Source organism: Coptis chinensis, chromosome 3, assembly GCF_015680905.1.
Source record: "Coptis chinensis isolate HL-2020 chromosome 3, ASM1568090v1, whole genome shotgun sequence".
NCBI classification, from domain to species: Eukaryota; Viridiplantae; Streptophyta; class Magnoliopsida; order Ranunculales; family Ranunculaceae; genus Coptis; species Coptis chinensis.
In genome coordinates, this window is record NC_141458.1 from 12,326,584 (window position 1) to 12,348,924 (window position 22,341).

General features: G+C 35.8%; 1 protein-coding gene and 1 long non-coding RNA gene across 2 annotated transcripts; one reads left to right on the top strand and one right to left on the bottom strand.

Moving 5' to 3' along the window:
- Positions 1-9,075: 9,075 nt before the first annotated feature.
- LOC147507978 (uncharacterized) lies at positions 9,076-14,139 on the bottom strand. Its single transcript, XM_086600607.1, has 5 exons — positions 13,629-14,139; positions 11,443-11,490; positions 10,618-10,680; positions 10,448-10,516; positions 9,076-9,865 (listed from the first exon to the last, which is right to left on the bottom strand). Exons 1-5 carry the CDS (start codon positions 13,959-13,961, stop codon positions 9,572-9,574), a joined length of 807 nt encoding a protein of 268 aa, XP_086456733.1. The 5' UTR covers positions 13,962-14,139; the 3' UTR covers positions 9,076-9,571.
- A 1,933-nt stretch (positions 14,140-16,072) lies between these two features.
- Positions 16,073-20,498, top strand: LOC147507979 (uncharacterized). The gene is made up of 2 exons (XR_015217860.1): positions 16,073-16,669; positions 20,082-20,498. It is a non-coding gene; the product is annotated as an uncharacterized LOC147507979 (long non-coding RNA).
- Positions 20,499-22,341: the final 1,843 nt, after the last annotated feature.

Below are 22,341 nucleotides of genomic sequence, written 5' to 3' on the forward strand. Positions count from 1 at the left end.
TCCTACAGTATTATTTAAGTGACAGTGCAGAGTGTAGACAAGTAATTTGGAGAGAAATCCAAGGTGGATGATCTTCAGGATGAAGAAGTAGAAATTTGAACACTTCTGAATCTGTCACAATGACTAGCGGTTACATATGCCGAATAATTAATTGCAACTTGCAATCCCATCCTAGCTTATAGCCATGGATTCTGCTAGCAGAGAAGAAACATGAGTTAATGGTGACGCTACAGTTGTAATAAAACCTCCATCTGCTCCCCTTAATAAGAAGGCTATCCCACCAGGACCAGGGTTATCCAGAGACGAAATCCACCCTTTTGGAGAAAACACCCAGTATACAGCAAGACAAGTGCTTTAATTTGGTAATTATTAATTGGCCATAAAGAATGTATCAAAATACACTGGGAAACAAAGAACGAATAGCTTGGATTTCCTTGGCAATTTTTTTTTTTTTTTTTTTTGGGAAGTTCTCACAACTAGTAGGATGAAAGTATACCTTTTTACCTTTTCAGTTTTCACCTGCAAACTTGAACAAAACTTTCTCTTTCGTTTTTTTGTTGAAGGATAGATAATTACTTAATAAATAAAATAGAGCGTGGCTTAAGAGAAGAACTAGGTTGGTAGCATTATATTTTGCTATTACGCCATATACAATCACCTATGACACAAATCCGAAATATGTAGTGCTTGGTTTTTTTTATCATCTTATGCGAGAAAACTTCTCAATATTCCGAATTATTCTTCACTCTTATCACACAGCCATTCAGTGACTTTGTAGGCGTGGAAGAAATTAAACCAGCACTACAAGAAAAACTGAACGGCGGCTAACTAAAAAAAACAGGCCACACAGCGAAAGCTAATGTAAATGAATATCATATAGTGCAGAGGTTAGACAGTAAATGTGAATATAAGAGGACATGGTACAGTAAACACCATCGGCACACTTGGATTTCCTCTTCGCTTAGCTTGGAAAAGTATACAATGAAGTAATCACATCCTTCTCATGTACTTGAAATAAACTTCTTCATGACTAATTTGAAATACTTTCCATACTAAGATTATTATTGCTACTTCTTCCACAATTACCACTCCCACAGCTTAGTCCATAATTTGGAAATGGCAGGCAACTTATTGTACAAAAGTTATTTCGGTAATGTGCCCTGCAGTTAGTAGCAACTATCAACAATAATAATGACGACGTTCAATTTAGTATGTACAAACATATACTCAATGAGTGCATGTGTGGAGACAGGTTTGTTCAGTGGTTTCTCATGTAACGCCTGGATATATATATGTTTTTTTTTTTTGAAAAGGTCATGGGTTAGTGCAGACAATATGTTTCTTCTTGATAATTGATTTTGATCCAGGTATTTAGGTACAAGAATGGCTGTCAACTGAAATCACACAAGTGAAATGATCAAAAGCATACAATTGGTTTTATACACGCACTCTTAGAACTCTTGTGAAGCATAACCAAAGAAAAGTGCACAAATTAAACCAGCAAGAATACATACAAGCTCTAGAGTGAAGCCACACAGCAATCATTCTCCTCTTCCTGACAAAAATTGAGTTGAGTCTTCTCCACACCTAGTAACGTTCTAGCAGGAGAAGAACAAGGAGAATAAGAATTAGAGCCAGCTAATGTCAAGCAACTTTCGCTCCAACACCTTCTCAATGGATACGATATCTTCTTGGTCCGATTTAATACCTCATGACACATACCTTTGGACTTGTGCAACGCACAACTACAATTTCGATGGTATGGTCTCCGTTCAATCTCTATATCGGAAACCGATAAACAGCCATCAAACACACACCTTAACAATCCCTCAGCAGTAGCCATTCTCTACTTTTTCTCTCAAACTGACACTTCCTGACTTTACAAGTTAATGATATGTCTGTGCTTTTATAGATATATTTTTAAAGTATGAATAAAATCTTGGTGACAAGTAGGAAATAGGTTTGTCCACAAGGTATATGTCTCGTTAATTTCTCCGAACTACTAGAATGTTAAGTTGTCGTGTGGGTTGAGACAATATATATTGTGGCGTTGATCATTTTGATAGATCAAAGTTAAGTAATAAGTATGTACGTGTTCCGTAGATCAAAAGTGTGACCAAGTGACTAGAGTGTGTTTTGGTTACCGACAAGGCAACAAGTCACTCTTTATTTTCTTTCAAGTAACATTTTTGACTAAAAGTTTCTTGGAACATTTTTGTGATGAAGGCAAATGTTGCAAGTATCAGTGATTTCCCCTATGTTATAGATATCCCCCATGGACCATGGTACTTTCAAAACACTGTACATCTTATCTTTATTTATTTTTTTCGTTAGAATGTTATTTGATCTCAAGTAATAAAAAATGAACACGGGCTTCTATATAGTATTTAAGAAGAGGCAAAAGCCAGAGCCATTCTTTGTAACATAAGCCGGGACAGGTAGAAGAGTTGCGTCGGCCTTGGTTTTGCTCCCACGTTGGATTCTTCTTAAGCTAACCGGGCCATGGACATGGTTGGGGCGCCATTGCGTGAATACACTGTGATTCGTTCTGTCTAGCATTGTAGGGAACATCTTGTACATAAATGATCGAATAAACTATGTCTCTCTTTGATATTTACAAGAAAGAGATTAAAAGCAATTGAGATAGAGCATATATCAGGTTCATAATATCTTGTTGACCCTACCACACTTGTGCTTCTCTGTGCCTCAATTCTATACAAATTGTATCAAGATCCGGATAATGGTTATTTTGGTTTTGTGTAGAACTGTAGAACTACCGGCAGCTGGTCCGACCTCAAAAAAAATGCCAGTCAGACTGCCAAATGAGTCACTCCTTTTCTTTTTATTCTTTTGTTGGTTGTTTACCTACTGCGAAATGTTTTCAAATCGAGGCAAAGCCATATTGGAAATATTTGTGGCTATGAATGCTGCTTTTAAGCGCAAATTGGCTCTATTTTACCTACCAGACAGGCAGACATACAGTTGTCCATATAAAGGGATATAAGCCTCTAATTGATCTATTTTACCCACCAATTTATTTGGTGACCTTGTTTTTTTTTATAGTATTTATTCGGTGACCTAGAAGTTGTGTTCAGGTTATTTAGAAATAACTTTCACAATATGGTATATCATGCACGTGAAAAAAAAACTCGGAAGAGGAAAATGAAAAGATAAAACGAAAACAAATTAAAAGTGAACAAAATATAGCTAGTGGGTATTCTACTACACGGGTCTCAGCCCTGCATATATCGGGCTTTCAAGGGCGCAATGGTCGCATATGTACGGCCTTATTGCCCTATATAAGGCATTAATTAACGCTTAGGTGCTAGGAATTTTGCCCAGCCCAAGGTCCCAAACTGTAGACTTTTCTTTACAACATTAGATAATTCATCTCGAAGATGGCCCGGTAACTAGCTAGTTGCAGTAGAAAGAAAATGAAAAAAATTCACAAGCTGGTCAAGTGGTCCTTCCCGATTCCTTATCACTGAATATGTTCATCTTTATTTTTTATTTTTCTTTTCTGATGATCTATCTAAGTATCTTTAGGTGAGATACTATCTTAGCATCAAACACTAAATTTATAATAATTTGGTGTTTTTTCATCTTCAGGAGAGACACATGTTGATGAAAACACCAAACCAAACACCAAATCGATCAAAATTTGGTTCCAGTTTTGGTGCTGTATTAAATCTCTCTAACAGTTTTAGAAAAACCGCGCGGTTTTTCTAATACCTCATGGGCTTGGGCTAAACAGTGGCCTTCAATCACGCGGTTTTGCGAAAACCGCATGAGAGATTGGAAAAGAAAAGAAAGAAGAAAGTTGACGTGCGACACATCGCGCGATTTCTAGAAACCCGCGTAAGCTTGGGCTTCAGTGGCACGATTTTGAGAAAGCCGCGTGGGCAATATGACACGATTTATCCAAAACCACGTCATTTAATGTCGAATATTTGATGTTTCTCTTGAAGTTGGTTGGTGTTTTTTTGGTTTGGTGTTTGGTTTGGTTCAAAAATTTGTTGTTTTCTTGGTTTCTCTCCCAAAGATGTTCTTATGACTAATAGTTGACAAACCCATATGGCCATTCTCGTATTGTTTTGGACTTAAAATACTCTTGAAGTCTTGAGCTATCCGCAAACCCAACTGGTGGAGACCAAAACCTTATACACTTGAACATAACTGGTGGAGATCTATCAATGAGGTCACTACTCAAGTTTTTCAAAGGATGGAAGGTTGGAGAGCTAAGATTCTCTCCCAGGCAGGAAAAGTCACTCTCATCAAATCAGTCACTTCAGCCATACCGTCATATTTTATGTCAATATTTGATGCACCGGCTACTACATGTTCGAAACTAGACTCAATGAATGCAAATTTCTTTTGGGGACAGAACGAGAACAATGCAAACAAAACTCATTTCATCTACTGGAACAAAGTTTGTCAACCCAAATCACAGGGCGGGCTAGGCATTAGACTTGCCTCAAACCACAACACAGTTTTACTGGCTAAGTTTTTTTGGAGATTGATCAATGAACCTGAAAAGAATTGGGCATCTAGCCTTATCAAAAAGTATTATCCTAGAACACCCATTCTCAGAGCAAAAAACTCGTCTCATTCCTCCAAAATTTGGAAGGGCATTATAAAAGCTCGCAATGAAATCCTGCCAAACTTGTGTTGGCATATTGGTAATGATGCAAACATTGACATTTGATTGGATCTATGGATCCCTACCATACGTGACCATAAACCTTTTGGGTCACCACCCAAGCCAAACCAATTTAAGTTTGTATCCGATCTTATTGATCCCATAACCAGGGTATGAAACTTAGATATTATAAACGAGTTATTCATCTCCGCAGTGGCAGATGAAATTCTTAAGATCCCACTCAGTCAGACTGTTTATGACGATACTATCAGATGATTGGGAGAGAAGAATGGTGAACTCACAGTTAAATTAGTGTACAAGTATCTTAGCAGTGATTACCAAGAAAATTCACATTTTTCTTGGAATTATATCTGGCACCTTGACACTGCTCAACGGGTAAAGCTCTTCTTATGGAAAGCAGTAAAAAATGCCTTGCTGACAAAGGAAAATTTGAGTTACCGGAATATAGTCCAGTCATCTACCTATCCGATATATAATAACCAGGTGGAGTCAACCTCCCATGCTCTCTTCCATTGTACTATGCTCAAGTGTATTTGGTATGATTCTGGTCTTGGCCTAAGAACTGAAAATTGGAACCCGAGTGATAATCTCAGCTCCGTCTTGAGTAGTATTATCAATCAACACAATAATAAGCACAATATCATTGACATGTTTAGCTCTGTAGCTACAACTATGTACTCCATATGGATCGATCAGAATGACCTCACCTTCAACAACAAGCAAACTCCTAACACCGTTATCCTCTTCAGGGCAAGTACTTACATCATCAAGAACAACCAACCACTTATCATGAGTACCAATTGGCCAAGCATAGGCTCAGATTGGTGTTACATATCTACAGATACATCTTGGGTGGACAATTACACCGAAGCAGGCCTTGGTTTTGCTTTATGAAATTTTGCTGGTATATGCATTGGTGCAGGACATGACAGGGTTAAAACTGGGGACGTAGAAGAGGCTGAAGCCAGAGCTATCCTTAAATGACTGCAATTAGCACAACGGTTACAAATCAATAAAGTAGCAATATTAGCAGACTGTCAAACCCTTGTTGCTGTCTTGGAGCGTAAAGGAGCAATGTTTTCCTGGGGAGCAACGTCTATAGCTCATGATATATACTTCTTATTATCTAAATTAGTTGAGTGTAAACTTTACTATGTTAGTAGGACCCTGAACTTTGCCGCCCATAGTTTAGCTTTTAGAGGTAGACGAGCCCCTCCGTACTTTTGTCTGGACCCTATTTCAATACGGTCCTTAGTTGAGTTATCATTGAGTCTATAATTTTGTAATATTAAAAAAAAGGTGAGCTAGTGTTAGTGGGAAATTTTTCCCCTCAAAAAAAATCGGTGAGCTAGTTTGTTTCCCCTAGATGGGAAATTAGGGTTTCCCCCCTAAATACACAAAAAAAAAAAATCAACCCAATTTGATTTTTTTTTTTTGTGTATTTAGAGAAGAGACCCTAATTTCCCATCTAGTGGGGAGAAATCCTAATTGGCTCATCTAGTAGGGGATAATATTGGTTAACCCAAAAAAAAAGTAACCCTCAGTTCCTCACAATTCTGTCTTGAAAAATGGTAGGCGACTTCAGCAGATTCCACAAATGACAAAGAGTAATGTTAACAAAATCAAAAGGTTGCGGTACGGTCTTGTTATGTGAAAATGCTTATAAATATAGGAATTATCATAAGCATTAATAGATATAGATAACAAGTGAAAAAGCCAAACATTTAGGGTCTTGTATTGGGCACTCATCAAATTGGATTGGGCAACCCAAAAAAAAAGAAATATTACAAGTTTGCCATATTACAAATTTGTCATCAAAGTCCAAGCCCAACATTCAATTCACCGGTCTCGCCATAACGGAACCCTCGGGTCATTTGAGTGTACACTCAAACAGTCTCGCCATGTCGTTTGAGTGTACACTCAAACAATCTCTCCATGTCGTTTGAGTGTACACTCAAATGGTCTTCACGTGTCGTTTGAGACAAAACTCTTGGTTTTTAGCTAGACGATATGACGGGGTCATTTGGGTAGTCTCCATGACAACATGACGGGGTCGTTTGGGGACTCTCTTGGGCGACATGGCTAGGTCGTTTGGACTTAAAAAATTCGGTTTGTTTGTCACGATGTTCATTTTAAAAATCAACTTCCACTTAATCAACCTAGACTCGAACTCAAACTCAAAACGACTTCATCAAGCTTGAACAAACTCGAACTCAAGTTTAATCAACCCAATCTTCCACCCAAACTCCAAAAAACATCAAGTTTAATCAACCTAATCTTCCACCCCAATCAAATTTAATCAACCCAATCAAATTCAATCAACCTAAACAAGTTTAATCAACTCAACTAAGTTTGAGTATATACTCAAACGGGACACGACTTGAATTGGGTGAAGTCGCCAATTTCAATTCCCATTGTTGGTTCACAACTCAACACTCGAAGTATAAGCACGACAGAAAACTCGAAGTTTTTTGTTTTGTTTTTTTTTGTTTTTTTTTTTGGGTTAGTCTCACGAGAGAGATAATACCGCCTAAAAAGGTTTTAAAAAAAATGTCCTATTACTGCCGGACCCCAATTTGTTTTGGGCAGACTCCCAAAAAAAACAATTATTACAAGTGTGCCATTGGTTTCAAAAAATCTAAAAAAAAACAATTATTACAAGTATGTCATTGCTCCAAAAAAAAGTTGGATTCGAAAACCTCAAACTTAAACGACCCGGCTAGGTCGTTTGGACTAAGTCCCAAACAACTTGGCCACACCGTTTGGGATTTAGTCAACGATGATGTGCATACGTTAAGAGCCCAAAACATAATTTTATATTTTTCGAAGTCCAAATCCCAAACGACATGGCCACACCGTTTAGACTGAGTCCAAAACGATGTGGCCATGTCGTTGGGGCTTTTTTCTAAGTTCAAATCCCAAACGATATGGCCACATCGTTTTGGACTCAGTCCAAACGGTGTGGTCATATTGCGCTTACCACACCGCTTGGACTTCGGGACTTGGACTCTTCCAAACGGTGCCATGGCCGTTGGGATTTAGATTTTGGAAAATATAAAGTTTTGTTTTTAGGCTTTGACCAAGACATTTTGGACTAAGTCCCAATCCAGTATAAAGTTTTGAGACTTAGTCAAAACGACTCTAGCCGGTCGCTTAAATTTGGGGTTTTAATCCAATTTTTGTGACCAATGGTATACTTGTAATAATTGTTTTTTTTTTAGATTTTTTGAGATTAATGACACTTGTAATAATTGTTTTTTTTTTGGAGTCTGCAGAACACAAATTGGGTCCGTCAGTAACAAATACCTTAAAAAAATAATAGCCGGTATGCATTGAGGTGGGAGGAGTTTGCATTGAATTTTGGACTCAAGGCCCAAAATTTCGATATCGGTTAATATATCGGTGGTAGATATATCGGATATATCGGATATATCGAATATCTCGGTTCTTTTGGTGACCCGGTCAAAGTTTCTAAAATATCGGATATCTCACCGATATATCTGGATATCTTCTCTTGCCCGATATATCTCGGATATATAGGATATTTCGAAATTTCAATATTAAATTATTAACAATTGGTCAAAAAAATATATATATTATTAAAATATCGATTATCTCGGCATATAAACTTTCTTATCGGAAATTCGAGGTCTCCGGAAAAAAGGGTTCAATATTCGGTGGATATATTGCGATTGAGCTATTGTTGTTGGACTTAGTTGTCGGACTTGGATGGGAGGCTGGCCAATGCAATTTGATGAGTGCCCGATTAAATTACCAACATTTATAGATCGCTGATTGTTATGGGACACCAGTCCACTGGTACAACCATTGCCATTCTTATTGTAGTAAACTAAACAATATTGTTGTATACTTGTATTGCAAATTTGCAACTAACATGTACGAGTTTTTTATTAGAGAAAGTGAAGTGTGGTGCAAGCAATAGAATCTAAAGAAAAGCAGCTTACCATATTGAAAAACCAAATGAAACTTTAATCTATCTAAAATGTAGTAGTTGAAAACTTGAAGCCCTGTCGGGTTCGCCACTTTGTGGGATATGACATATGAGGATATCATTATTGCTTCGATGCTTTCATCAATTTGGTATCATATCAATGACGGTCAAATTTAAACGAAAAGCAGCTGAACATGTGTTTAAACCTTTAACATATGCCAAAGGGAAAAGTAAACTCAAGTCAAACAAATTTGTAAAAGCTGCGTTTGAAACAAAGATATAGAAGCAAACTCAATAACTTTACATTTCAAATAGAGTATTCGAGATTTTATAACTTAATCACTGCAAATAAAGTAGATCTAGTGAAACTTCAGTATCTCCAACAGAATTTTGTTTTAGCTAATGTCAGCAAGCAAAATAAAGAACATAATAATGCTGCAAGTCTACTTCACCTCACCAACAATGAACTAAAGGAACTTCAATAAGAATTGGTTAAGAGGACAAACATGTTATACTAGATTCAAAGGAAATAACAATGCCAGATCCCTATGAATAAACAAATGCATGTTATCTGTAGATATTTCAAATTTTGAATAATAATAGCAAAAATAAGATGTACCAAACATTAACAAGGTTTGGCCCTAAACAAATTCAGCCAAATGTAGAGACCTGCAAAGAAAATTGATCTATCTCTAATAGTTAGCATCTCTACACAAACTCGGTACCTTCAGTAAGCAACTTCCCTTCCCCTTTGGAGAATCGGCAACAGTATTCAAGTTGCGTTATTATAACTTTTGCTGTTGGTGGAAGTTGAATCCTTCATATATACAGTTATGTCGACTCGTCCAGCAATGAAGATTGCTTGGATCAATTGTCATAAGTTAACCTCAGAAGCTTGCAATTTCACTGGCTTTGACAATAAGGAGTATCCTCTCCTCATCCCCGTTAAACTTCTGTGCTCAAATCCCCTCCTCAAAAGCCAAATTTAGATCAGGTAGCAAATTCAGATCAGGTAGAACAGGATAACGTTCATGCACGACTGATTCCTTCATTCGGGCTTCACTGGGAACTGAGAGTAAAGCCGACAAACCTAAAACAGGATCCAGCTGATTGCACTTTCCACTTGGTGGCAAAACTCTTGGATCACGATCAATGCGCACTTGACCAGCATGATAGGATTGGTTGAAGGTTGGCTTCATAAATATATCAGTGGATGTGCCTGGTTGAAGAGCTGACTGTAATTGCCAATCAAGCTGCAAAGGAGAAAGAAAATAATCATTACATTTAATTTCTTTTTCTGTTTCAGAAGTTTTCATACTGTACCACAAATATGTAAAAAAAATATCATAAGATACTTCTTCATATTTAGAAGCAAAAAACTGAAACGTATAACAGGGTACATTAAAAATGGAAAGAAAAATAATTAGCAGAACTTGTTTCTCAAGTCTTTTCCAACAGGTTGATCCTAATAAGAAATTCAAACAAGCTCTTGCTTACAATACTTGTCACATGTATACTTGGGGGAATGGTCATCCCCAAACATTTTATCAGTAGATTATTTCCCCAAACATCCTACCAGTAGATTATTTCCCCAAACATCCACAATAGTCATATTCGACTGTCCAAAAGAATCTGATGGAATGTTTACGGAAATCAGAATTGCTGAAATTACGGCTTTGGAATATTGTAGTAGGAGAACTATTTGTAACCGCATGCACCTAACTTTTCAACAGAATGTACACTCCTCCATACAAACAGTTCCACAAAAAATAAATAGAATACAACCGTGGGTGTTGTATATATGAAGCAGTTAAAGAATGAAGAACCAAACGCACCTTCAGTCTCTTCAAGCTTTCATTTCTGACTTTCTCTTTTCCATACAGTACGTGTTCTGACGCTAATGCCTATGGAACAAAACACAAAAAGAAACAGTTTAAAAATACTAATAACAATGTGGTTTAGTGATAAATGCCTAAGGAGTAAAAGCTTGAAGAGACAAATATACCCTCTTCAAATGCACCGCTTCATTCTGAAGAAAACCCTCTTCCTCTTTAAGTTCAGCAAATGTCTGTTGAAAGAGATAAAATATCATCGCTTGAACTTCAAGTACTCTTCTCTAATCAAAAAATGTATACTACTTGATGTTTGAGAAACTATTTTTCTCGAAAACAATTTTCAAGGAAACAGTTTTTTAGCAAAAAATTTCCTATCACCGAACACAATACAATTTACAAGAGCAGGTGTCATTAACAGGGATACTGAATATATTAATGTATATATTCTAAAATTTTGACATAATAAAAATAGAATAACAACAACATTTGACTACCAAAGAGGCAAAGACTAAGGGCACCTCCAATGGGGAGTGTAAAATTACACCTCCACCTAGACTCCACGTAGGTGCCATTAGGATTTTACACCTCTAATTGTATAGTATTGTATAGCTTATAAATATCCACACTCTATACTCTCCAATGAAAGAGTGTAAAAAAAAATAGATTTTAAACTCGCAAGTGACGTCCCTCTTTAACTTGGAGTGACGTCCGAGTTAAAAAATTACTTTAGAATTAGAAAGGGACGTTACTCCAAGTGACGTCCGAAAATTATTTCACTCAGACGTCAGTTCGAGTGTCGCCCGGGTTTTTTATTAACTAATAGCGAGAGGGGGAATTCCCCACCCTCTCTATTAGGTAATACACTATTACCTACGATATAACACCCCCATTGGAGAGAGTTTTTTTATATTTGGAGTGTAAAATTTCCACTCTATACGGTTTACACCCTCCATTGGAGACGCCCTAAGATGTCCATTTAGGAACTTTGAACCCACCTTCTTCTTTCTTGAACGTTTATTGTTGATTTCACTGGAAGAATTAACCTGTAAATGCCATCCTTAATCAGTAAATATAATATTTAAAAGAGAAACTCAAGTAAACTAGACTAAAACAAACTATAGTGAGACTTGTCCATGTAAAAGGCATACTTTAAAACACGTGAGTTGATTAAATCCAGTTTACATGACAAAATTTGTTCCATTCGTATAGGCATGTTAAATGAACATATATTCATTCACCATATAACCAAACACAATCAACTTATTTATCTCCACTTCGTAGTCAACTGTTGCTAATGTGTCCAACAAGAAGTAACAAAATACTGTTTTTAACATTTTTAATTGGGTCCGCATTCCAAGAAATTCTAAATTATTTTGTCAATTTGTTGATTGTGAATCTCAAAGCACATCAGCGACTCTAGAGAGTAGGTAACAACAAAACTATAGTGGCACCAAACTACCCAATCCACTTTCATTAACCAATTAATAAAACAAATGTCACGAGGGACCAGTGATGGCATTTACAAGTAGAACTAGACATACAGCACATTGTCAGTAGTAACTGTACTTAAAAATAATATGCTACTGGGACCCTTTGATCCTTTTTTCGACGTGTACACTTAAAACTCGCCACATAGACATTACTTAGTACTTACCCAAGCAAAATGAAATATTGATATCGAATGCGTTTCAGTATAAACGCACTTTCAGCGTGAGAATAGGACGATAATTAGCCACGTGTCACACTGTCCAATTGATGTCTTTGGCGCAGCGAACTAACTAACTAACTAAATTATCTTCCCCCACTGAAAAGAACTTCGACACAATTTTTTCAACTTGCTGGACCCACTAATTGTTTTTGGGCCCATGGCTTATGATACAAACAAAAAAAACGAGTTCAATCCTATCATATCTGATCAAGACCATTGAACTAGCTTTTATATAAGTGGGTCCCATGGACCTAAATGGTATCAGGACCAACACGTCGAAGCGCAATTTTTGACATCCAACTGAACAATTAAGAAAGTGTGGACATCAAACAATTGTGTTGCAAATTAACAACAAAATTTTACTACAAGGCTCTAACAACACTGCCACCAAACAGAAAAGCAAACCTACCGCTTAACAAGACTCAACGCCACATAACTTCACCTTCTTCAGTAACAGTGGGACCCAGTGACACCCACTTCCCCCCTCACACACGACACTGCCGCCGAGAAAATAGCATATCGTATACACTGACTTAACTACCCTTGTTAGAACTTACTAATTTGACATTAATATATGGACTTTAAACTATGGTCTTATTGGTCAATTCCACAAAAAGTAAACTCAAATTCAGACTTTAATACCTCGCAACCCTAAAACAAGAAAACGAATAATCGACGCCGACATTGAAAGTTTCAAACTTTCTCGATTTCTTCTCGTGACGACGACCACAAGTGGCAAGATTAATTAACTAATCCTAAAGGGCAATTTAGTCATATCACCATAAAGTGTGTGAATATCGAAAAAGTACGATTGGACGATCTAGATTCCAGCACATGAAACCCATGAAGGCCAAAAATTATATTACAAGAAAAAAAAAAATTAAAAAAAACAAGGGTATTGTCGTAAAATGAATAAGAAATGGATTGACGATTTTTACGGATAAAGACACAAAGAAGAAGAATGACTGAGAACAGAAAACAAAGCCTGATCTACACACGACAATGACTAAAACACCCTTTGAGATTAATAGATAAAAAATCTAAAAAAAGACTTGCAGATCTCACATTCCTTTCAAGGAAAGAAGGCATGTTCTTCTACAATTCCGAAAAAGGACAATTATTTGTACTCATCCAAACCATTTTCAAAGGACATTATTGTCAAAAAAAAAACAATATACCCTACCAACTAGTAGAAACTCGAAAGAAACTCAAAGAACACATGAACAAAAACGAGAATATTTTCCCAAAGTAAAAACACTCATCCACTAAGGGCACTTTAGTCCAACTATTAAAAGTCTGACTCCAAAGAAAATAGTTAGACCATAATCGTAAAACAAACCTCAACAAACCCAGAAACAGCAAAAAAGAAGAAGGATTTATCATTTAAGTAACATCGAGATTCGCCAAAACGGATACCGATGAAAATTTTCGACGACATCTAGCGAAAGAGAGTGTAACCAAAAAAAAACTAACCTTGGATCTAGAGTAACTAGGCCGTACACTTGACTCCTCGTAACCGTCCCCGGCACTATTCGATGTACCACCAGCACTCCATGAAAGTGGTGTAGTTGGACTTGCACGAGTCAACTCACTTTTTATTATCTTCCCCTTCTTCTTATCTTCAACAACAACAACATCAACAACGTTGTTGGTGTCATCATTATTGTTACACGAACGTGGTTTTCTAACACCCCACTCTAAAAAACAAACAGGTTTATTTGTCGATTCATGTAACCCAGTAAGTAGCTCTGCTACTAATGAGTCGTTGGCTATAGCCGATTCCACCCACTCGTCTTCTTCACTCATTTTTTAAGAAACAGTGTAGAAAAGAAGAAGAAGAGAAAGCGTGAAACAGAAGAATGGAAAAAATGGAGAGAGAGAGAGAAAAAAAATGGTGGCGAAAGAAAGCTGTTGGTCATTTATATGTGGAGAAAAAAAGAAATAAAATAAAATATTAAAAAAAATCCGGTTTCCGGTTTTGTGTGGTTTTGGTGGAAATGCCAACCTTTTTCTACACTTGTGTGTTTAGTGGGTCCCATGGGTTAGTGTCCACGTGTCACTGACCATCTCCTTCCCTTTTTCACGCTTTAGGAAAATGTCACTTGTTGTTCCAGTTACCTGTTTAGCTCTTTGTTTGTTGTTGTTTCGACACGGATCTCGAGGGAGAGTGGAAGGTGCAGAATGACATTTTTTCTGACTTGATTAATAATAAGGTGATGTAATGAGTCAGAGATGTGAAAAGAGCGTGGTGTGGGCAGTGGGGCTTTTTGTACTCTCTTTCTTTTCCTCTTTTTTTTTTCTGAGTTTCTTCTTTTTTTTTCTTTCTGCGTTGTTGGATAGATATTGGCACGTGATGAAAGAGAAGGTTGGATTTTAATTGGCACGCGCTATGGGGTTTGTTGTTGTTCGAGAGTTGGGACATGATTAAGGATTTGAGGCCTTGCGTGTTTTGGAAGGCTTCAAAGAAGGTGTGTCTTTCGGTGAACGTGTCAACGCCAAAACCATCTTACCCATTTTGTTTTTAGTTTTTTAACTGTATCATTCACCCAAACGTGGCTTGACATCTGGGTGTGCATATAATATGCCAATATGGGTTCAGATGAATCAGTGGATCATCTATCCATTTAGTTGACATTTCATCTCAAAAGTTAATTCTCAACAAAGCGCAACTCTTACTATAAAAGTAAATGAAATTTGAAACAAATTTCAGAGCTCTGGTGGTTCTTACTTCTTGCTAGATAATTCTTTCAAAATTCAAAAGAAATATCATTAGCTCAGGTGAATACTTTTTTTGCCCCTAATGAGGTGGGGAATGACTGAAAAAGTGAAACATAAAAGGCGCGTATTTGAGTTCAATGACTTTCTAGATCCGCCCATATTAATGTACATACTTATTGGTTAATTATGCTTGAACAACTCGCTCATTTAAATAATTATTTCTGTATTGTCTTTTAGGGAAACGAAATCAAATGAGGTATAAAATTTTCTAAATCAACCATTTGCGATCAATAACCGTGTCTCAAGAAGACAAATTCGATAAAGAAAATTGTGGTGAAAATTTTAAAAGTCGATGTAACAAAAGAAGAAGCATAGTAGTTTTATTATAAGCTATATTTGAGTCAACCATTGTGTTGGGGTTGTGTTGGGGAGTGCCCAAATGGTTGAGTTATAACTTATAAGGTATGCAGGGTTGTTTTTTTGGAGGGCAATGGATGACTGATGACTTTTGTGCTAATATTAGTGGATGAAAATTCTAACATTGGTTCTTGATATAATTCCTTTTTGGACTCAAAATGAATATATCTCTATTATGGATGAGTTCATTGGTTTATTTAATTCTTCAAACTCAAAAAGTCAACATTGTGCGGTCAGTTGTTTTTGCCTGACAGCAAAAAAAATAATTTTCGCTCAAAAATAAGATTGCAAATATTTGTAAAACGGAGGGCAGTATAGTAAAATAGGGAGAGGAATTTAACATGACAGTAATGTTTGTAAAACAGAGAGCAACATCTGAATTTAACATGACAGTGTTACCCATTCCTCACATATATTATTACAAAATGTCATTATAACCATAATTGTAATAATTGAAACCGGGTAGGAATATAATCAGAAAAGTTTACTGTTCACCTAACAATTCTCTTAGTTAGATTTAGCTGAGGAGAAGGAGAAAATAAAATGGCGCCTATTTGAGTTGAATGAATTTCTAGATTAGACTCAAACAAAATTAAGCGAGGTAATGGATTTTCTAAATCAAGCATTATTCAATTTATATCCATGTCTTAAAACAAGTTTCTTCACTCAAAATGGTGCGAGATTTTGGTGAAACGTTTTTACGTAAGAGCAATAGGTGAATACTGAATAGGAGTCGCAATACTCGGTCTGGGCTTTGTAATATGTTTACAGATCCATTAATAAAGCCCAAAACATCAAATAAAGCTATGAACCTTCTTCTTCTTCAGCCATGGCTTCAATTTCTCTGCAACTCATCAAACTCAAAAAATGTCAAATCTTTCCACCCCCAAATTCCATCTATTTCATCTCATCTTCGTTTTCATCTCTTTTCGACAAAATCGGAGCCAGTCTCAAAAACACTTCCCCTTCTCAATCTCAAAACCCCATTCCCTCTTTATTCCCTTCAAAACCCACACACAAAACCACTTCCCTAGAAGAAATCCATAAAAACCTCTCCGCATTACGTAAACAAACACCCCCACCATTACCTAATAATAAATCAAAGGGCCTTCTTTCTCTAATAATAGAAAAAACGATTCTTTAGGGTCGGGGATGAGGATGTATAGTTATAAAGAGTTGGGTGAGAAGTTGAGAGAACTTAGACCAGGTGAAGTTAAGGATGTGAAGAGTTGGTTTTCTTTAGGGGAGTTGAATAATAGGGGTTAAGAAGTTGAGGGGAATTGAGGAGAAAGAAGTGGAGTCGAAGATTGGGGGCGTTTCGTTTAAGGAGTTGAGACAATGCTTGGGGAAGTTGAATGAGCCTAAGAAGATACCGCCTTGTATGTTCTTTGTCAAATGAGTTTACTTTGATTTTTGTTATAATTGCATTGTTATGTTTAAGTTAACATTAATTTTAAATGTGACTGGTAACTATGATGAATACAAGTATTTAAAATGAATCGTTTGAGGGTAGAGTCACTGTTTAAACATTACTATGAATCTTCAAGTGGTCATTCGGAGATAAGGCTGTGTTTGTTTAGTGGCAAACCTTATTTGCCAGTATTTTCCCACTAGAGCTTTGCCAGGCTAATTTGTAGTGGGAAAATTTCAATTTGTTAGTCTTTGTTTGCAAAAATTTCTAATGGGAAAATATGGGATTTGCGAGTTTTGCTTGTGTTTGTAATAATATTTCAATTTTTTGGAAATATATTTTTTTTGTTTTCAAACTAAATGGAGTCTAAAAAAAGCTAAAAGTAAAATACAAAATAAAGAAAATTTAAGACAATACAACTCAACATTATTAATAGTAATAGTGTCTTTTGAAACAACCATAAAATAAAGTCAAAGTGCAATAGACCTTAACAACCATTGTTATCCAAACACATATAAAATGTCATTGTGCCTTGGATAAATTCTATTTCTATCTTTTTCCATACTACTAACCCAGCCTCATAAGGTTTGTAGAGATGAACACAAAGATCACGTGGAAATTACGACTATTATCCCTATAACTTGATCCCAAACCTTGTTGCTATGGTAAAAATTCAATTTCTCAAAGTCTTTGGTCCTCTAAACTACTAACCCAGTTCATAAGGTTTGTAGAGATGAACACAAGACAAGACACATGTTAGCGAGATCTTATGTTCTTCATAACTCCATTCAAACCCCTTCATACTCTTCTCTCAAGTTGTATAGTTACACTAGCAATATCGCTGAAATGGTTATCCATCACCAAGAAGGTCTTCACTCATCTTTTTTAGTTTCTACCTATGCCTTGTTGTCTCTCGCAACAAAGCCTATACCTCCCCATATACCTTTTCCTATACCACTATGTCATCATCATATGGGCACCCATAATTATAAGTAAAAATGTCACTAACCTACGTTTCACGTTCGGTCATCATTCTACAATACTTCAAAAAATAAAAAATCAATGAGGTATACAAATTATTAATTGTGTGTCCAATATCCACATATACAAAATCATATATCAAAGTTCTTAAAATAATAAAAGAGAGAAACAATTTATAAATTGTTCAACAATAATAAATCATATGATTCCTAGAACCTCAAAACAGTTTGCATTGAAACCCCTCAAATTATAAATCATCAACAGTTTCATTCCAATTAATATTGTTCAATGAGTTATATTAGAACAACTAGCTTAACATTTTCTTTTGAAACAAAGTGTAAAATGCAGCATTACTAATCAAAGAAAGCTAAACACAGCCTCATTATCATAGAAATTCGAGAAAAATGAAGATACCCAATGTCATACAAGTTAAACAAACAACATGGAACATGAAAACAAAAAAACTAACCATTACTAATGAACCAAACACACAAACTCAAGAAGAATTTCAAAAATCAAATTGAATTAGTTAACCAAATACAGCCAACCCACCATTTCTACTAAAAAATGCGTACCTCAAGTGTCGATTTCCAGCAAATCCTCCAAAATTACCTATATGTAAACTAAAAATAAAGAAAAAAAAAAATTGTGAAGGAGAGATAGAGAACGACCGAGAGAAGTGAGAGAGGAGATCAGATGAAGAAAGAGATGAGAAGAAATGAAAGGAGAGCGAGAGAGAGATGAGAGGAGAGCGATTACCTCTTGATTGAGAGTGAGTTTTAGAGAGTTGAAAGCGGCTGTGAATGAGAACGAGAGATGATGGTGGCAAATTATTCTTGCCCTAGCGGGAAAATTTCGACTGGCAAAAGAGTTTTAGGGGAGGGGGGGAGGCGGATCCTATTTTCCCACTTCTAGTGGGAAAATTTTGTTTGTCGGCAAATAGAGAATAGTGTTTGTCACTGTCTTTAAATGTACCCAAACGTTGGCAAATGGTGTATCTAGTGGGAAAATAAAATTTGCCCCCCCCCCCCCCCCCCCTATTTGCCACTAAACAAACATAGCCCAAGTGTTTTTAGACTTGACTCAACTTGGCACACGTACTACTCCTTTGGTTGAGCCGCTTTTGTGCCTGAACTTGATTTAAATTAATATTGTCGTATACTTTTTTAAATCAGCTATTGGTGTGTAGTTTGACTAATTTCCTATATGAGAGTATATATCAAGTTTCTCGAATCTATGTGGGTGGGAGAGGGGAGGAACCAGCTGATTGTCCGCTTCCACACTGTCCCCCGTGAACACAGTCCTAACGCCTTCTTGTTTGATCACTATCCTTCCTCTCAACTGACTTTGGTAGCCTCTCGGTTTGGGCAAAGAGTGTTTGATTTGGTGGGTGTATAGGCGATTTCATTCTGAAAATGGAACTTGTGTTTGGAGATCTTGGCTACTTTGGTAGCATTTTGTGGGATATCAGGAATGGAACAAGTTAATGGAACCTTGTGAAATGTGGATTTGATGATCTTACTTTTTCCTCCCTATGCGGGTAAAACTTTCATAATTCCCGAGGATTATCTCTTTTGAGATAGTATATTAATATGGGCTGAGTAGATTGTTTGACAACTATGATCAGCCAATGGCGTACCTTGAGGATATTTTTGCTTTGTTGAGCGCATCTTGTATCCTTCCTTGCCGCCACCTCAGCCTCTCTATTTTAAGATCTTTTCACTGATACTTTCTCATTAGAGAAAATATAGCACAACATGTTTCGCCACCCAAAATAATATGACAACCAAATTTGAGTTTAATAAGTGACACAAAGAAGTTTGATTCTGGGATAAGTGTAAAAGACCATTAAGCTAGGGAACGTATCTGATTTGGAACATCATACTGTTAAAACAGGCAGATGCATGTAGAGACAGACATGGTTAACATATTGCTTGTGCGGTCGAGTTCTTGTTAAAACTGTAGCTCATGAACTTGATATATTGAAACCTTGGGAGTAAGAGGTTTGTAGTAAGACTGATTGCTCGTTGGCTCCTTAATACTTCTTCATGCTCATTTGGATACGGTCAATACATGCATGTGTGCAAACAGAAGAGTCTGACATAATTACACGAATGATTCACAGAAGTTTTTCTGGACATACATTCATTCATTCAATGCTAAAACCTGTTCCTTTCCCTTAGCTAAGAAGTTGTTATTGACATATTTACTCCTATGATTGGTTGTTTGGGCTTATTTGCAGCTCGTTTGCTCGTTTATATGGTGACTTTAGGGGTATAGAGTGTTTAAAACTACTGCAATTTTAGATAGTTTTCTTATATTTTTCCTTCATATTTTCGTTTGTGTTTTCATATTCTATTGTTCCATTGTTTGCTTATTCAAATTCAAGATTTTTGCAGATTTTCTTTATTGATTAATTCGATGAGATAGATTTAGATGATGTAGAAGAAAGCAAAACAACTGTAAACCCCAAAGAGAGTCAATCTTCCTCTTGAAAAGGATACGGCAAGAAGGGTTGCCTATGCAGAGAGAATAAAGAAAAGTTTGAAGGACTGCAACAGTCATCTTCAAGGACTTGAAGCGGTAGACCAGCGGGCTTTGGGACACAACTTCGGGATAGTTGTGGAAATAAGAGTCGAAGAGCGTGCAGTCGTTTGAATTGTCGCGATTATAATTCTTAGGATGATCAATTTGAGTCTGAAATTTGCAAAGACTAACTATTGTACGCCTTTTGCTTTGTGAGTCTATATAATTAGTGTTGACCAAAGTGGCTGGGCAGATTAATTTAGTATATATATATATAAGTTTAAGATAAATTGATCTTAGTTTTCTCTTCCAACAAGTTGATCGGATTGTCTCAAAGTCTTACTTTGGTATTCAATCTTCTAGATTTAGGTCTTTTTCAATCACCAAATTCTCTATATTAAATTCCATATCAAGCATTCCAAAGTGACATACAGTACTAGCTTGGACCAAATTGTCGCACATTCTCTCTTCTCACCATATCTTTCATTTTGCATTTCGATCAATATGATTGGTTCTTAAAAAATTGGAGGGAATAATAATTAGTCACACCTCCCCATATTTATTTAAATCTCTTTTGTCTATTCTCAAATTATATTCACCTCCATATCCCATAGAAATTTTGCCCAATTTCAAAACTATCATATTAAAAACACCGAAATTTATTATTATGTATTAAAAATATTATTTCCAAAGTATATTGAAACTCATACAATAAATTTATTGACCATAAACTAAAAGGCTGTTTTTTTTTTATTCAATGGGAACGGAGTCCGTTAAATAAAATCAATTTTTGCATGAAGATACTAAAAAACAAAGTGATATTAATTTATTTTTACTTTTACAATTTTTTTGAAATTTACCTCTTCATATTTTTTTGAAGTCTAATTTTTTGTATATTTAAAAAAAAATTATATTAAACAAATAGTGTGTTTTTTTTTTTTTTTTTAATATTTTTTTTTCTTTTCTTTGCAGTTTATTTTTGTGAAGCCCAACTTCTACTTGTACAATTAACTAAAGCCCATAGTTCATTTAAAGGCCAAATTTGATAAAATGCCCTACCTTACCTTTTGGATTTTCTATGGGAAGTAACGTCACTAATGCCCAACTCAAATAAAGCCTATTGAATTTTCATTTTGAAGTAAGTCCACTTCAAACAAAGCGCATACTGCATACTTACAAAATTAGTTCAAATAATATCTCAGCCCAAAGTCCTTTGATTTACAAACTTAGCCCATACTGCATACTTACAAAATTTAGGTATTTGTTTTCAACCCAAGGAAATGTCTCCAAATATCACATAGAATTATAGAGTAAGATCTTGTCAAAATATGAAGTAATCTTGGTGAATTTTAATGTCCATTGATTAACAATATGCATATTATGTTTATTCAGTAACCCTTATATGAAGTAATCATGGCGAATTATAATGCCCGTTGATTCACAATATGCATATTATATTTATTCAAGAACCTTACTCGCACCAAAAAACAAAGGCTCTACCGATAACTATATAAATAACAAAAAGACAGACACTATAATCATAGTTACCACTAAAATTTGTTAGCTAAGCTTTGAAGTATAAAGTTTGTTATTGTTTGGAAAGAATAACCTCAAAGTAAAATATTGGTTATTGCTTCGATAGAATAAGCTCAAACGCATCTAAGTATTATTGTTAATAGTCAGGATTACCATGAGGCATGAGCTAATTATGCAAGAGAAAAATGAATCGAAGGTAAGAAATAATAAAGTAATAAACAATAAAATAGCATACCAAGTAGTTGAAATATTATATATGAGATTTAAATAATAATAACAAAAGGGATTGAAAATTGTTACTTATAACATCATTTCCAATATATTCATACATTTGTTAATTTGTTTTTCCAAATGATAGTACTTCTAGATGAACTTATGATGGGGACTTATAACTAATGAAACTTGCCAAGTCCGTCGAATTTAATTTAAATCATAGTCGACTTAGATAGCATAGTTTCCACCCCATTCTATGATCATGGATCCATGGCCTGTTATGCAAAACCCTCAATCAAGCATCTCATATTTCTCAAAAAGTCAAACCTCTCTCCAAAGGTTGATCTTTGATCTAGAGGCATATATGGTAGCAATCGCATTTAT

Bases quoted from the DNA above. Each gene is read 5' to 3' on its own strand.
- LOC147507978 (XM_086600607.1), bottom strand. From the start codon at position 13,961: ATGAGTGAAGAAGACGAGTGGGTGGAATCGGCTATAGCCAACGACTCA. The intron at 10,681-11,442 runs GTGGGTTCAAAG...CTCTTTCAACAG, and splicing joins AACGTTCAAGAAAGAAGAAG to ACATTTGCTGAACTTAAAGA. The intron at 9,866-10,447 runs GTGCGTTTGGTT...TCTCCTTTGCAG, and splicing joins AAAGCTTGAAGAGACTGAAG to CTTGATTGGCAATTACAGTC.